This window comes from Lucilia sericata, unplaced genomic scaffold (assembly GCF_015586225.1).
Source record: "Lucilia sericata isolate MDLA Ls3-8-SP2 unplaced genomic scaffold, ASM1558622v1 Contig000500F_arrow, whole genome shotgun sequence".
NCBI lineage: Eukaryota > Metazoa > Arthropoda > Insecta > Diptera > Calliphoridae > Lucilia > Lucilia sericata.
The window spans coordinates 169,962-189,249 of NW_023994514.1; the positions used below are offsets into that span (position 1 = coordinate 169,962).

The following is a 19,288-nucleotide window of genomic DNA, read 5'->3' on the forward strand; positions in this document are numbered from 1 at the left end:
ACTAGACTAACTAGACTAGGCTAGACTAGACTAGACTAGACTAGACTAGACTAGACTAGACTATAGACTAGACTAGACTATAGACTAGACTAGACTAGACTAGACTAGACTAGAGACTAGACTAGACTAGACTAGACTAGACTAGACTAGACTAGACTAGACTAGACTAGACTAGACTAGACTAGACTAGACTAGACTAGACTAGACTAGACTAGACTAGACTAGACTAGACTAGACTAGACTAGACTAGACTATAGACTAGACTAGACTATAAACTAGACTAGACTATAGACTAGACTAGACTAGACTAGACTAGACTAGACTAGACTAGACTATAGACTAGACTAGACTAGACTATATAGACTAGACTAGACTATAGACTAGACTATAGACTAGACTATAGACTAGACTAGACTATAGACTAGACTATAGACTAGACTATAGACTAGACTATAGACTAGACTATAGACTAGACTATAGACTAGACTATAGACTAGACTATAGACTAGACTATAGACTAGACTATAGACTAGACTATAGACTAGACTATAGACTAGACTATAGACTAGACTATAGACTAGACTATAGACTAGACTATAGACTAGACTATAGACTAGACTACAGACTAGACTATAGACTAGACTATAGACTAGACTATAGACTAGACTATAGACTAGACTATAGACTAGACATAGACTACTAGACTAGACTATAGACTAGACTATAGACTAGACTATAGACTAGACTATAGACTAGACTAGACTAGACTATAGACTAGACTATAGACTAGACTATAGACTAGACTATAGACTAGACTATAGACTAGACTATAGACTAGACTATAGACTAGACTATAGACTAGACTATAGACTAGACTATAGACTAGACTATAGACTAGACTATAGACTAGACTATAGACTAGACTATAGACTAGACTATAGACTAGACTATAGACTAGACTATAGACTAGACTATAGACTAGACTATAGACTAGACTATAGACTAGACTATAGACTAGACTATAGACTAGACTATAGACTAGACTATAGACTAGACTATAGACTAGACTATAGACTAGACTATAGACTAGACTATAGACTAGACTATAGACTAGACTATAGACTAGACTATAGACTAGACTATAGACTAGACTAGACTATAGACTAGACTATAGACTAGACTATAGACTAGACTATAGACTAGACTATAGACTAGACTATAGACTAGACTATAGACTAGACTATAGACTAGACTATAGACTAGACTATAGACTAGACTATAGACTAGACTATAGACTAGACTATAGACTAGACTATAGACTAGACTATAGACTAGACTAGACTAGACTATAGACTAGACTATAGACTAGACTAGACTAGACTAGACTATAGACTAGACTATAGACTAGACTAGACTATAGACTAGACTATAGACTAGACTATAGACTAGACTATAGACTAGACTATAGACTAGACTAGACTATAGACTAGACTATAGACTAGACTATAGACTAGACTATAGACTAGACTATAGACTAGACTAGACTATAGACTAGACTAGACTATAGACTAAATTTCTTACAGTTTTCATACAATCATATCTCTAACACCCCTTTCCTGTAAGTTTAGATTGCCATATCAAATATGTATTTGTATTTATATATTAGAACTAAACCCATTACATACTTCTAAACAACTAGTTACTGAACTAGTTACATTTACATTAAAATTGCTGAAATTTTACGTTTTACTAAAATCTATTAAAGTACATGTGACCGTGGTCCCAGCCAATATGAAGTTGGTCATTTTGTTTTCGGTAATGTTTTATGCTTGTGTTGGTATTTCTATTAAAAAATACAAAAACGGAAAATAAATACAAAAAGCAAACCATAAAAAAATTGTTTGAAGTGGGGCAAGGCAACAAGAAATGAAACGTGATTTTCAAGTGGGGTTGTATATGAACAGTTTATGCACAAAGTGCCAACAGCAACAACAAGTTGAAGCATTTGTCACGTACCCACACGTGTTTGATACTTTTTTTTTAATTCTTGTGTGTTTGTTGTTTTTTTCTTTTCAAACAACACACTATAAGGTCTACCTGCACAGTTATACCACATCGTATGGAATGAATGGAAAGAAGCTGACATGGATGGATCGCAAAGTTTCCGAGTCATTAAAATTCCCAGATTATGTTTCAAACATTTGAAATTTGTAAATATTTCGTTGTAATGGATCAACACAGATCACTTAAGAGGTCTTTAGTAGAATTAAAAAACAAGAAAAATTTTGTCATACAAATGTATGTACATATGTATGTATGTAAATTTTGTTCACTGATACCTACTGCTGTTACCAATTTATGTAAAGCTAATGGTCTAGGGTTTATGGAACGATCACACCAAACAAACCTTTTTTTCACTTGTTTTGTGGATCAAGCCTAAGGAAGTACCATAGTTTCTGGCATTGAGCTCATACCCAGTATAGAACATGTAAGAGTATTGTCGGGAGTGGGGACTATATGATGATTTACTTTTTGTATGTAGGCTAGGCGAAATAATGGACCGATTTGACTAAACCGATTAGACTAGACCGATCCAGAAACGACTTACAACCTGAACGCTGATATCGTCTGACCACCCTCGGAACACCTTTTATATATGTATGTATGTACATATATCCGTTTTGTTGATATCAGTCTATTTTTAAACACTGTTGTTTCTAATATATCTTGTCATTCAGTTATGAACAATGATGATGTTAATATGGTGTTGTTTTTTATATGTATTGTTTTCGTAATTTGTATTGCTGTTGTTGTTAAGGTTGTGCACCTACAAACATACATATAACTATCAGACATATGCCAATAGAACGTGCTTATATATAATGTACAATTAATAGGTTGCTGCTATTTGTTAACAACAGAAAAAAAACTTACAAAAAGAAAATGTAGTAAGAAATGTGAACGGAACAGAAAATGAAAGAAACAGAATATTTTTGTTTAGCATTTCCGTTTTATGTACAATTTTATAACGGATTTCTTTTAGTTTCGTTACTCTTTCTCACTCACTATCTAGTGTTATTTATGTAAATTATATTATTTACATTAAAATACGAGCCAATAATATTAATTAGGTGTTTTTATACCCACCATCAAAAAAGATGGGGGGTATATTGTTTTTGTCATTCCGTTTGTAACACATCGAAATATTCATCTAAGACCCATAAAAGTATATATATTCTGGATCCTTATTAAATTCTAAGACGATCTAGCCATGTCCGTCCGTCTGTCCGTCTGTCTGTCCGTCTGTTGAAAACACGATAGAGTCCAAACGGAAGCAGCTAGCGAGCTGAAATTTTGCACAAATATTTTATATTGATGCAGTTTGTTTGGTATTGAAAATGAGCAATATCGGTCCACGATTTCGCCTAGCCCCCATATAAGGTCCCCTTCAGAAAACGACTTTAACGCTCATAACTGACTAAAAGAAACATCTATAGCGATGAAATTCGACATGAACATATTTTACAGGAACCTTAATATCATTGTAAAATTTTTTAAGGATCGGTCCATAATTGACCCTATCCCCCATATAAGGTCCCCCTCAGAAAATGATATTAACGCTCATAACTGACTAAACGAAGCAGCTATAGCAATGAAATTCGACACAAGAACATATCTTATAGGAATCTTAATATCACTGTAAAATTTTATAAGGATCGGTCCATAATTGACCCTATCCCCCATATAAGGTCCCCCTCAGAAAATGACATTAACGCTCATAACTATCTAAAAGAAGCAGCAATAGCGAAGAAATTCGACATAAACAATTTTTATAGGAATCTTAAAATCATTGTAAAATTTTATAAGGATCGGTCCATAATTGACCCTATCCCCCATATAAGGTCCCCCTCAGAAAATGACATTAACGCTCATAACTGACTAAAAGAAGCAGCTATAGCGATGAAATTCGACACAGACATATTTTTTAGGAACCTCAATATCTTTGTAAAATTTTATAAGGATCGGTCCATGATTGACCCTACCCCCCATATAAGGTCCCCTTCAGAAAATGACATTAACGCTCATAACTGTTTAAAATAAGCATCTATAGCTTATTTTAAACATATTTTATAGGAACCTTAATATCATTGTAAAATTTTATAAGGAACGGTCCATAATTGACCCACCCCCCATATAAGGTCCCCTTCAGAAAATGACATTAACGCTCATAACTGTTTAAAATAAGCATCTATAGCGATGAAATTCGGCATAAACATATTTTATAGGAACCTTAATATCATTGTAAAATTTTATAAGGAACGGTCCATAATTGACCTTATCCACCATATAAGGCCCCCCTCAGAAAATGACATTAACGCTCATAACTGACTAAAAGAAGCAGTTATAGCGTTGAAATTCGACACAAATATATTCTATAGGAACCTTAATATATTTATAAAATTTTATAAGGATCGGTCCATAATTGACCCTACCCCCCATATAAGGTCCCCTTCAGAAAATGGCTTTAAGGCTCATTACTGTCTAAAAGAAGCATCTATAGCGATGAAATTCGACACGAACATATTTTATAGGAACTTTAATATTATTGTAAAATTCTATAAGGATCGGTCCATAATTGACATTAACCCGTCTCCTTCTGAAAATGGCTTAACTCTCATTACTAGACTAAACTAAAATCGTTCTAGAAAATTTGACGAGGATCGGTCCATAATTGACCAAACGTCCCCCCCTAAATAAGGTCCCTCTCAGAAAATAACTTAAACGCTTTTTACTACCTTAAAAATGCAAGTTTAGCGACAAAATTCGACAAAAATGTCTCTATACATAGATGTAATAAATGAGAAAATTGTTTGGATAATAAAAGCATGGATTCTTAAATATCAAAGTTTATTTATAATGAAGCATTCCTTTTTGGCAATGATTTGATGGTGGGTATACAAGATTCGGCACAGCCGAATATAACACTCTTACTTGTTTTTTTATTAAATTTGGTTCTCTAATGATTCAAAGATGTATATAACAAAATTAAATTAAAATTACTTTTTTAGATCGAAAAGAGAAATTTTTAAATTTTAGAGATGTTAAGCCCGACAACAATTAAAAATCCGTTTTTTAGCGATAACTGCCGATTTTCGTAAATATTATAAATTCTAAATATGGCGGGCCAATCTGCTCAAATAGATCTACCAACCGCCTTTTGTCACGTGTTGAGTTACGGCTGTATTTATAAAAACTTATTTTAGGTTTATTAAACAATTTTAGGCAAAATTCAGGAAAATCGTATTTATAAACGTGAAATAGCTTAAAACACCTTCAATAAACCATTGACAATTAGAAGAATTTTATTGTAGGCTCGACCCTTCTTTAATCTAACAATAAGTTGATTTTTAACAATTTTTTTCTCAGATAAAGATTTTTCCGGTAATTTGCGAAAATTAATTATGGTTTCTTTTAAAATAAAATCTAAAAATTCTAATTTTAACGTTTACAAATTTGTAAATAAAATCCCAGAAAATTTTTAAACGATTATATTTTGAGGAAAAAACTCAAATCTAGGCATTATTGGATTAATGCATGAATATTTGACAATATTCCAATTGTGCAGCACTATTTTTAGGCAATTTGGAAATGCCCGTCTGTCAACCAAATGATGGACAAAATCATTTGATTTGGCTTTTTCAAAGTTTGTTGGTTAAATATAATGCCATAAAGTAATTAGCTATGTAAATTATATTGATTAGTGTTATACTAATGCAAAATATATTCGCCGGCATTAAAATTAGTCAAATATCAAAGAAATTTATCAATATTTGCAAAAATTTATCAAAAATTACAAGGAAAATAAGTAAAAATAAGAAAATGTGTCATAGTGATGTATATTTTGTCGCAAAATATCCGTTATTCGGATACTTTTAATAATAATTAGAAATTATATGTTATATTTATACATCTGAACTAAATAGACATTTATTAAAGCCATATATATATTTATTTTTCTTAAAAGTTTGTTTTTATTGTCAAAAATCTATTATATACAAAAATATGAAATTAAGAAAACCGAATCAACGAATATTTTATCCTAATTGTACGCAATACTAACACATAAAATGACAGCCATATTGTACAGTGCTGCCAACTTAAACATAAATCAGCACAATAGTTAATATACGTTTATTATTTGTTTATGAATATCACAATTTTATTAATGGTTTTTAAGGCTAAAGTGTGCTTTAACTATTGAGTGCATTAAAAGCAAAATAAGATTTTTTTATAAATACAAGCGTTATATTCTTTACTGTCACAAACTTAATACTTCATTGGTCCTCTTGGGGATCTTTAACTATATCAACAACACGAATATGAAACACAAAAATACGTACATACATACATATTTATAGAAAAACTTTGATCAGTAATTGCAAGTGTCATAGATAGAACGATCATCTGATCCGAGCGATATGATTTCAATTCTATATAATGATTAGAAACAAATTTCAATTCCACTTTAAAAAATACAAGAGATTTTTCTTTTTCTGAAAATGTAGAATATATGTTAATAGTTCTAATAATCGGAGTGAAATTTTATACCTGGTAATGGTATTCCAGTAGCGAAATAATCATCAATTATAAATAAAATATTAATGTATATCTGACGCCTCTAATTCAAATACACAGAAAAAAATATATTTCAAAAATTGTTTACTAGTATTTTTAAGAACGTCTGGAAATTTCGAGTTAACAATATTAGTTTAAACTTATAAATTCAACAAACTTTCCTCTCAAAACAAATTTCAAAATCAACAAAATAAACACACAAAAATATTTACTTGACTAAACACCAAAATATATAAAAAATTTAATTAATTGACTCGCGGATGACTTCATGCACTGAGAAAATTTAAGAAAAAAAGTAAGTTTAAGAAAAATATAACGACATAGAAAGCAAATCCGTTTATTTCTATTTGAGTATACATTTCACAGATATGGCAAATACCATTAAGCATTTGTTTATAAATGCAGTAAATAACAAGGATGGGAGTGTCATTATATTATGTGAATTTGCTAGCTAAAGGTGTTAATAACAAATGTCAATTAAAAAATGATCTCAAACGTATTAAAAATATGGAGTATTTTTGAAATTAAATTTAATTTGTATAACGAATATTATTTGGGCTTATCGAATTGCTATAGAAAAATAACGTAAAAATGCTAATAAAAGTGCAAATAGTAACCATTAATAAATAACGTATTTATTTAAAAAACATACACGTTTTCACTTTAAATTTTGTCGATATGTATGTATATATAAATACATACATATCTACATATACATATGAATATTATTTCATTTATTTGTTTAAACAAGAAATAAAAACGTTTTGTTTATCTTTTATTATTATTTTGGTTTTGTTTCAACTGAAACATGATTTTGGTTTATTCTTTTGATTTTTTTTGTATTCACATTCGTCCAATACATTGTATTTATTTTATTCAAACTTAATCGTACATCTACATACATACATACAAACATATGTGCATATATACATATGTACATATATATATACTTTATTTTTTACGAACTTCGCCTAGCAAAATTCCAGACAGAAGCAGTTTTTTTTCATATTATTTCAATTGTTGTTGCTATTTCAGTGAGACATAACAACATGATTATATGAACCTAATATACGAGAGTAAACTGAAAATTTTCCAGTTAGAAAATGTTTAACAAATTATTTTCTTAGAAAATAAAACTATTTCCAAGAACCTTTTCATTAAAAGTATGTTATTTATTATGATTTTATACAAAAAGAAAACTTTTCATACTGCCCCATAAAAATTTTACAAAATTGTATTTATTACGTTCACATAGTATCTATAACGTTGTTGTTGTATCTTCTATAACAAACAATTTTATTCACACACGAACTTGTATCACAGAGTACGAAGGCATTAACAGCAAAAATACACAAAATTGTAAAAATCTACAAAAGCAAAAGATACAAAAAAAAACAGCAGAATTAATAAAGAGAAAAATAAAATGTATAAATCTGACAATACGAACAAGTGTTTGGTTCAAACGAACACGTCTAAACGTTTTTAACGAACATGGACTAATTTTCAACGAACTCAAAGTTTAAACCCTTTAGGAAATATACATATAACAACTAGGAAATTTAATAAAAATGTTGGAACTAGAGGAAGTTGTAAGATTATTTTATATCCTTATCGCCAAATTATATATCAGAAATCACCAAAAATGGCTTATTTGAATGAATAATATAATGGAATAATATATACTCCTGACTAACTGACAGCCCGTTAGTACGACAATACGAGACCAAAGAAGACTAATGTATAACTGATAATTTCATTTAAGAATAAGAGGTATAACTGGAATGATAAATAAGGTTCTTCTGTTACCTTTATGTTTTTGTGTGAAGCATATAAGTCATATCCAGGGTCTCGACCCTGAATAATGTCTAATTTGTATTACAGAATCTGCCTAAAGGCTTAACAATAAGTAATTAAATCTTAAAACTAAAAGTTCTTACACTCTGAAGTGTGCGTAATTGGTAAATTTATCATCATTCTAGAGGATGGAAAAAGATTCCTCTTTTACCAGTGAAACTTACAGATCATTGTGGAACGTCTTGGATTCAATACGACGACGTCAAGTCATCTTTCTAATTGAACGTAACTAACATGATCAGACTGCGGTAGACACCCCACTGTTTAGTGAAAACATAACATGTATACTTTTTAACTGGTTCACCCGTAATCTCTAGTTTTTCAACTCCTTCTTTTATAATCGTTTAATTGATTAGATGCTATTTATAGATTCTCGTGCGAGCTGATAAAGGCGATATCATCAGCAAGATATCGTAGAAATTTTGTGTGAAAAAAGTGCTTAATAAACCATAAATAAATTGTTTATCAACTGCATAAACGCAAATCCAAGGTATAAATTAAATAGAGTGTAGGTAAGAGAACCCATAGGCAATACACTTAACTTTGAATTAACGGTTCCATTGCTAAGACTCTGGTAATTTATGGAAATATGGGGGCAGTAAAGATGTACTTAATTCAAATCTTAATATATTTACCGACAGCCAGAAGGTAATTAGGGCGATACCAGATGATAGAATTAAATCTAAGGCCGTATTGGATTGTAAGAAAGCTTTATCTGAATATTCTCCCAGAGGTAAGGTTTGCATTTATATACAGATATATGAGTAGTCGGCTACGAAAGGGCGAATGTAACTGCTTTAAAGGGAAGGGAGCTCGAGGTAGTTAACTTGACAAACGAAAAAACCATTTGACGCAACAAAAGCTGAACTAAAAATAAGGCCTCTTGGTGGGGTAGAATCACAAAGATCATGATGAGAAATCTTTTCCAAATGAACAACGTACGTATTCTGAGTGGACACACAGGATTACGAGCACATTTATACAAAATTGGACGTGCGGATTTAGACGAATGTAGAGCATGCGGAGAGGACAGTAGAACTCTGGAGCACTTTCATTGCCACTGTCAGGCATTCGTCGATGTTAGATCCAAGTATCTTGGAAGTTATATTATTCCGGAAATAACATTCCTGATTAACACTGATTGGAAAATTCTTAGGAATTACGTCCAGGAAACTGAGTTTCTGAATATTGAAAAATAGTACATTCAGTGAAATTTTTTTTCATGAAAAGGAGCGCACAACAAGTCCGATAGTGGCCTATATGTATTTTTTCGGATTTGACCAACCTAACCTAATCCAAATTGATGTGAGTACATCTCAACTCAACTTTTTCTCAGCAGGTGTCTTCCTAACCTCAAAATCATACAATGTTCCCCAAGTATATTGAATGACATTTATAGACGATCTCTTTGAAATATCGTAGAACAGAAGACTACTTTTGCGAAGTAGAGGAATTTATGAAAAATGGAGCGATAAGGAGAGCTAAACGGATTCATATAAAGTCGTATTTTAACCTTCACATAAATAATGATTGAAACAAACATTATCGTTACAGTGGTACATAATCTAAATGAACTAAATTATTTTTTATATACAGATATATGAATGTATGTTAATGTCTCATATTTACAACAACAATAAAATGGGCTCGTTTTAAAACCCAAAAATTCACTAGAAATCAATTTTCGATGTAAACAAACAAATCTTATCAGTTATTTACTTACAATTCCTATTGGGATGGTATGAAACAGACAGTATGAGGTTTAGGTTCGTTTTGTACATTATACGTCTGACAACTTCTCGCTATCAGCAACAACAACAATAACAACGATAGCAGCAACAGCAATACCCAGCACAAACAAACAACAAGCTAGCACGACAACAACAGTTCGGTTTTTTTCTTTTTTTGTATTTATTTCTTTTTTATTTTTCAATAGAGTATCTACAATAATGTTGTGAGAGTGTGTGTACGGATACGTGTGTATGTCTCGTGTTAATTTTAGAAAATTTCCTCAAATAAAATTCATTTCAATTCAGTCACTGGTGGCAAACGGGTGAAGTTATTTTTAAATAGCGCAACGTTGTTTTGTATGAAATAAAATTCAAATTAACAAAAAAAAAGAAGAAAAAAGTGAATGAATTTAAATAATTTTTGTAATACAGAAAAAAAATGTACATACCTAGTTAAATATTTTTTATAAATTTAAAAAAAAAATTGAATTGAAATTAAAAGAAAAAACGTGAAAAAGGTTGTGAATTACAAAAAATACAAGTAAAAAACGTGAAAATTCCTAAGAGAGAAGAAAGAAAGAAAAAAAGTAGAATTGTTTGTACGTGTTTAAAGTTTAACAGACCAGAAAACACGTTTCAGTCTCATGAAAATATAAAATAAATATTAAATAATTTTAATTAAAAAGAAATCAAGGTTTTAAAAGACAAAATATTACAAAAAACAGGTGTTTTAAATTTATTTTTAAATTAATAAATGAAAACAAAGTTAAGGAATTACAAAAAAAACCGGGCGGTGCCTAGTGTAAAGTAAAAAAAAAATTATAAAAAATATACAATTAATAAATAAAAGAAAAATCAACAGCAACAACAACAACAATAGCAGCAGCTCTACAAACGCAACAACAACAAGCATATAAAACGCATGGAAAATTCCAAAAGTTTAAATACATATTTCACAAGTAAACAAGTTTTTTTATTAATAAAACAACAACAACAGCAGCAACAACACAAACATAAAAATAAATAAAATAAACACAAAAATATACAGTGTTAATAAAAATTTAAAGAAAGAAAAAAAATTAAATGCTCACGTTTTTAAAGCATTAATTTTGGTTGGTGTAACAAAGAAAAAATTCACAAAAATTTAATTTCGAAATCAAATAATAATAAAAAAAAAGTTGAAAAAGAGCATACAACAATAGCAACAACAAAATCAGCACACATACACAATTAATTTCGTGTGGACTTTGGTATTTTTTTTTTTTTTTTTTCTAAATGGTATCGATGTGTGTAGTAGAAATATCTAGTGAATAAATACGAAAAAAATACAGTGAGAGTTTGCTTAACAAAAAAAAAAAAACCAACAACGAAAACGTTTTTTTTTCGTTTTATAATTGTTTGCTCTCAACGCGTAAGTGTCTTGTTTTATTCTCTCAGTGTAAGAGTAACTGTGTGTGCAGGTGTGTAATGTAAGTTGGTCGTGTGCACACAATATACAAATAAACATACATACGTGAGAGAGTGTTATAAGCGAACGAATAGTGTTACGCGTGCAAGTTACAACGTAAGAATTTCACTGAAAAAAATCATTAGAAAAACAAACGACAAATTACACCTGTCTTTATAATAAATTAAAAGAAAGTTTTAGCAACTACAAAAAATCAGTGTAAAGCATTTAAATTAAAGAAAATTTATCATAAAAAAATTCATCAAAAATTCCCACCTTTTTGAAAAAAGCAAAGAAATTAATCACAACCCCATAAAATCAAACGTGTTCAATGTCTTAACTAAATTACCGTAATTACTAACTGTTGCTCTCCTTAACTCTCAATTTTAACGGTTAAACTCTGAGCTCTAGTGTTATTCCTTAAAACAAAAACAAATTAAAAAAAAAACACAAGGCAGCCAGACATACAAACATAAATATTGTTTGTCTCAGTTTCAATTTTACTCTCCACAAAACAACAACCTGTTTGAGTGTATATTTCTAAAATTGTTTTGTACTGTGTTTAATAATAAAAAAAAACCTCTAAAAAATAACAAAATTTTTTAAAAACTTATTTAACAACAAAAAAAAAAACCATCAACATTCCACCACAACAGCAAATTGTTTTAAAAGCTTCTACGCTGCCGCCAACAATTACATCCTGTTCATTAGCAACTCCTGTTTTAGGTTCAAAACATACTACTTTCTTCTTAACATCAACATCATCAGCACCCACTTTATTGTCGTCATTGACGTTGAACCTTAGTGATATTTCGGGCCCACGCTATAACAACAACAGCAACATCATTGAGAAGCAAACGATTATTAGCAGGCGTCAGAAAATTAAAAACGAAATTATGGAACCGTATTGGAGCGAAGCAAATGGACATGCTCCACACTCGGTGAAGTATGAGAAGTAAGTTTTTCTTTTCTTTCTTCTCTATTTTATTCTATTCTGTTTAGTTTTATTTTCTATATATTTCTTTTTTGTATTTATTTATTTTTTCAAATATATTCCTTATATAAATATTATACCTCTATATATACATAAATGCATACTTATGTATCTATATATATATTATTTACGTATTTCTTTATATAGTTTATTTATAATTTTTTTTTTGTTAGTGTCTTATGTATTGTTTTGTTAAAACTCAAGGTCGTTTAAATAATAGTAGCTATGTATATACTTTATATACATACATACATAAATATTTATAAAATATTCCTTAATATATATAACTGTATATACATACAACATAATTGTCTCGTTTTTAAGGACCATTAAATTTTGATTACAATTATACAAACATATTTTAAAAACTTTGTTTGGTAAGATATTATTTATTAATTACTAAAAAAAGAACAATTAAAATTCCATACTATTTCCTTCAATATATTAAAATTGCAAAAATGTAATACAATTCACGAATATTCCCGAGTATAATGAAATCGTTGCAATAAGCATGACTACGGTCACGTTTAGCCTTCAACTCAAACTACGCAGATATAACATATATATTGAACTTCACATCAGACTTTTTATCTTATATTTTAAAATATGAACTTTATCTAAAGACCCTAAACATGATTGATGGGATTGTGTTAAACAATAAAATAATTAGAAACCCTGAAACATGCAATGATTACACAGTTCAAAAAAGTCGAAACCTAGATACAAAGATATATTTTTCTGAATCCTAATGTGATCTCAGAAAAGTCGAGAGCTTAAATATTCAGAATACAAAACAGATTTTAAAAATAAACATGACTTCACGTTATAGTAACATCTCAAATATAACCAAATAATAAACTACACTGTTGGAAATTTCATTAAGACGTCTTATGGAAATACCACACGACTTGTCCGATGAATTCGTCATTCTCTTTATAATCTATGCAATTTTATTGTAAATAAATCGAAAAAGATTAAAGAAAAATGCCACTTGCTATATAAAACCTTAACAATCTAAATAAATTATAAAAAATACTTTAACAATAAATTTTATTTTCAAATAAAAATAGATACATTCGATAAATTAAATGATAAAATATTCAGTGAAATTTGAACATGGGTCACAGATGACCTTTTAAAGGACACACTTTCTTTGTTACAACCATATACACGTGAACAGAACAGACAATAACTAACAACAATAAAACCTAACCCTGCAGTTCGGATTGACCGTAATGCATTTAGTGATTTTATTCAACAGATCTAAGTAAACCGATTTGTAAAATAGTATGTACCGGGAGGAAGTATAAGTCTGGTGGGTTATTTATTTTGCAATGATGTTTAAAGTGTATTATTTATATCTCTGCATTATAAAGAGTACATAACTCGATTAATTAGATATTTTAGGGGAAAATATTCAAATGGACACATAGACTTAAAAAAACTGTTGGGAACGACAAGCAATCAGCCAAAGCGAGTCCTCTTAAATGTTATTTTAAGAATATGTAAACCTACATAGTAAAATACAAAGAACATGAAGATTATTTACTACCAGACTGGTATAACTTAAAAAACATTGTTATGAGAAAAATCGGTTCTAAATGTCTTATGACATCTATCTTAAAAATAGACTATGGACTAAACTATAGAAGAGACTATGGACTACACTATAGACCAAACTATAAACTAGACTATATACCAGACTATAGAATAGGCTATTAACTAGACTATAGACTAAGTATAGGCTAAACTATTAACATAGACTAGAATATAGACTAGGCTATAGACTACAATAAACCAAACTATAAACTAGACTATAGAATAGACTAAAGACTAAACTATAACTATAGACTAGACTATAGACTAGACTATAGACTAGACTATAGACTAGACTATAGACTAGACTATAGACTAGACTATAGACTAGACTATAGACTAAGACTATAGACTAGACTATAGACTAGACTATAGACTAGACTATAGACTAGACTATAGACTAGACTATAGACTAGACTATAGACTAGACTATAGACTAGACTATAGACTAGACTATAGACTAGACTATAGACTAGACTATAGACTAGACTATAGACTAGACTATAGACTAGACTATAGACTAGACTATAGACTAGACTATAGACTAGACTATAGACTAGACTATAGACTAGACTATAGACTAGACTATAGACTAGACTATAGACTAGACTATAGACTAGACTATAGACTAGACTATAGACTAGACTATAGACTAGACTATAGACTATAGACTAGACGATAGACTAGACTATAGACTAGACTATAGACTAGACTATAGACTAGACTATAGACTAGACTATAGACTAGACTATAGACTAGACTATAGACTAGACTATAGACTAGACTATAGACTAGACTATAGACTAGACTATAGACTAGATTATAGACTAGACTATAGACTAGACTATAGACTAGACTATAGACTAGACTATAGACTAGACTATAGAGTATACTATAGACTAGACTATAGTGTATACTATAGACTAGACTATAGTCTAAACTATAGACTAGACTATAGTCTAAACTATAGATTAGACTATAAACTAGACTATAGACTACTATAAACTGTAGACTAAACTATGGACTTCACTATAGACTAGACTATAGACCAGACTATAGGCTACACTATAGACTGCACTATAGATTAGACTATGGACTAGACTATATATTAAACTATAGACTATACTATAGACTATATAATATATAACATACTAGAATACAGACTATAGAATACACTACAGACAATCTATAGAACGAACTTATCAAAAGTTTATAAGTTGGAAAAAGTGCCGAAAATGACCTGCGGCTACCGCAGTTTTTGAATATCAAAACATACTGAAAAAGTATATTTTGTAGTAATCAGTTCAAAAACCCCTAATTTTGAATTAAACCAGTTTTGTAGTAAATGAGCAATATTTACAGATAAATTTATACTATACACAGATTAATGACCACTACTATCAAAACAATCAAAACAAATAAAAACCAAAAAACAAACAGATGCAGCAAATATAACATAAACAAAGTTTAATAAAAGTACGTGAGGTTGACATTTTTGACATGTTAACTTGGACAAAAAAATTCCCCCTTAGTTGTAAAAAAAACGGAATAAACTTTAAAATGTATGACAATTAATTTAAAAACAAGGTTACGTTACACACAAAATGGCTGTTTTCGTATTTGAATGTGTGTTTTTGATTTGTTTTTCTCTTTCTTTAATTTAAATATCACGTTTATTCTATCGTGCGTTTTATTATACAACATCAGCGGAAAAAAAAATCATGAATAATGTATTATAAATTCAAAAATAGAATTTGTGTTGTTTTTTTCTTTTTTTGTTTTGGGTGTTTTAATGATGCCCACGTTTCTGTTATACTGTTGGTTTATTTCGCTTTGTTTTTTTTTGTTTTCTATCAATTTTATATAAAATTTATTTATAAATAATGCAAATAAATAGACATTTTTATGGTTTGAATAATAGAGTGTTTATATACATATGTGTGTGTGTATATGTGTCTACTAGTATTTGTTTATTTTTATTTCATTATTAAAATATTCGTTTTGTTTTTATAAAATTTTTTCAAATTCATAGCTCAAGTATTATTTTTAGAATAATACTGAATACATACAACAATTTTATAGTTCATTTAAAAACGAAAAAAATAGATAATTTAGCAAATCATTAATGTAAATTAATATAATAAGTTTGCATAAATTGCTCACGTTTATTTGACAGGCGTTGTTTTCAGTTAGAGACTTAAGTTCTAACAAGTTTTTTTTTAATTAAGTTATTGACATTTTTAAAAGTGGATTAAGTTAAGTTATTTAAAAGTTTTAAAAGTGAAGTAAATAATAGATTTTTATAACAAAAAGGCATGGAAAATAACTGATTTGCAAGTTCCGCAAATGTTTTGAACCCATCACTTAATAAAAATTTCAAATGGTATGAACCGAATGTCTGACTTATACACATACTGTCATCTGTCTTTGTCGATGTACTTTTTTCGCACACTGTTTATTATATTGCTGTTGTTTTATATTGACCTGGCAACAATAATAATTTTTTATTAGTTATCTTGTTTATGTTAAATAGTTGTTTGTTTGTCTATACAATTTTTTATTAAAATTTATGTTAGAAATTTCTAGTAGCAGTCTCGGAACGTGTAAACACATTTATTAAGCAAAAAAAAAAGTTGTTTGTGTTTTAAAAAAATGTCGAAGGAAACGTGATTTGTTATAATCGTTTGAATAATAATAATATTTTTATTGAGTTGTTTATTTATTTTTTTGAAATAAAATGAAAAATATTTTTAATTATTATAGAATTTTAAATGTATTTGAAAACAAATAAGAAATTATAAGCCAACAGAGTTTGCCGAAAATATAACACCCTACATCTTTATAAACATTTTAATTAATTAAAAAAATGTTTCATTACAAATGCATTTAATTAAATTTTATAATATTTCTGTTGTACATACATACATACATATTCAAATTAAATGACTCAGTGATATTTTTTCTTTATTTAGTTTTATATTTTTTTTTCAAATTGATGACTAAATAACAAAATTTTGATTTTAATGAGTAAAAAAATTAAGAAATTTTTATTTAATAAAAATTATAAAAATGACGCATTGAATTTGTTTGTGGTTTATATCTTTATTCTGTATATCTGTTGTTGACATATAGAACAAACAAACAAGAATTATTATCAAAAAGAAAGGGGAAAAAATACTGATATCATTTGTTATCAAAAAAAACAAAAGCAATAAACGTTTTTCATATACTCATACTAAAACAACAATTATATAAATAAATATAAATCTATCAGATACAATAAACATAGTACGTCAATGCTGCTATAAACACATATACATAAATACTTATAAATTTATACAAAAAAAAAAAACAATAATAACAAAATCTCCTAACTAATATACATATAATTTAAACAAATTTATGGTAACAAGTCAGGCGATTAAATAAAATAGAAAAGAAATGCCAACCAAATAAACATTAACCAAATGTATAAAAAAATATTTTATTAATAAAAAGCAAAAAAAAAACAAGAAAAAAATAACTTTTTAAAAAGCGTGACGGGCATATTTCAAAAGAAAAAGTGCTGCAAATCCTATAAATACAACACTGTATTAATTAATAAATACCCAAAGAAATACAACACTGTATTAATGCTACAAACAAAATAAATGAGAAAGTAATAAAAACAACAAATAACGGTAAATCATAAACGTAAACAAACTAATTAAATTATAATAACAAACAGTGCTGCTACATACACGTACATACATACATATAAGAAACTAAGAAACCATTTATGGTTACAAGTGTTTGTTTTTGTTACTCAACACTATTTTAATGTAATCACACAACAAAAACAACAATAACAATAGTTTTATGGTTGTTTCCTCTATCAGCTAAGATCTCTGGTTTGTTGGGCGATGAGCCAGCTGTTTTTTATAAAAATGATAATTTAACTTGACTCTCAAAGTTTTGTTTTAAAATCTGTTATCATTTTTTCTTAAATATTAATAATCAGCTGGCTCTCGTTATTTACGATTTAGGGATCTTATTATCAACAACTTGGCAAGAGTAACTTAACTGCAACAGGAAATTTAAGTATTTTATAAATAACACAACAAAAAACAACATAAAAATACTTCTTTATGTTTAATAAAAAGCACCAAAAATATTAATAATATTTTATTTTCATTAAAACAAATAAAAGATAAGCATAAGCTAAAGCTTTTAATAAATATTTGTTTAAATGATAAGCTTGAAACAAAAATAAAACACTTGGTGATAATCATTATTAATAAAAAAAAAAAAACTTCAACAAAAATAGACAACCCAGAGACATAACAAATTTATTGTTATTTAAAAAGAATACAACAATTTTTTAATGATGTCATTTATTTTAAATGAAATGTGTGTTTGTTTTTTGCTACATTTGTTTAATATTTTCTAAACTTTAGAAATATTTCTTTCTCAACAACAAAAAGAAATATATTTTAATTATGTTTTTAGAAAATATTACAATTTTATATGACAAATGTTCAATTAGACAACACGTTTAAAAAGCAACACAGAAATAAATTAAAAAAAAAATTAAAGTGCAAATTTTGAAAAATGGTGATAAATACAATTAAAGTGATACTAATGACCAAAAAAATGGCAAAAAAAAAGGACAAGGTGAAATAACATAATAAAAACGTAAAATTTTTATAGGAAACTAAATCTAATGGTAATAATGTCTGAAGACTGAGTATGTAATTTTGATTTTCTATAAATAATAAACAATTTGTCATTTAAAATTAATTTTTTACACTAAAATGTTTGGTAGAGAAATACGGTAGCAACAGTCAGTCTATTGACTAGTCTATTAACTAGTATATTGACTAGTTTTTTAACTAGTCTATTGAGTAGTCTTTTGACTAGTCTGTTGACTAGTATTTTGACTATTTTTTAGACTATTCCAGTTTATTGCCTAATGTATAGACTAGTCTATTCACTAGTCTATTAACGAGTCTATTGTCTAGTCCATGGACTAGTCTTTTGTCAAGTTTATGA

The 19,288-nt window shown here is 28.5% G+C and overlaps 1 protein-coding gene across 2 annotated transcripts in view; it reads left to right on the top strand.

Moving 5' to 3' along the window:
- Positions 1–10,426: 10,426 nt before the first annotated feature.
- LOC119605611 (transcription factor cwo) overlaps positions 10,427–19,288 on the top strand; it is a 28,636-nt gene continuing 19,774 nt past the window's right edge. The window contains exon 1 of one of the 2 annotated variants that reach the window (XM_037958821.1): positions 10,427–12,622. Coding sequence is in view for 1 of the 2 variants with exons in the window: in XM_037958820.1 (XP_037814748.1) it covers positions 12,564–12,622 (59 nt within the window). In the remaining variant the exon portion in view is untranslated. The remainder of the gene's footprint in view (positions 12,623–19,288) is intronic. The other variant, XM_037958820.1, reaches the window with a different exon arrangement.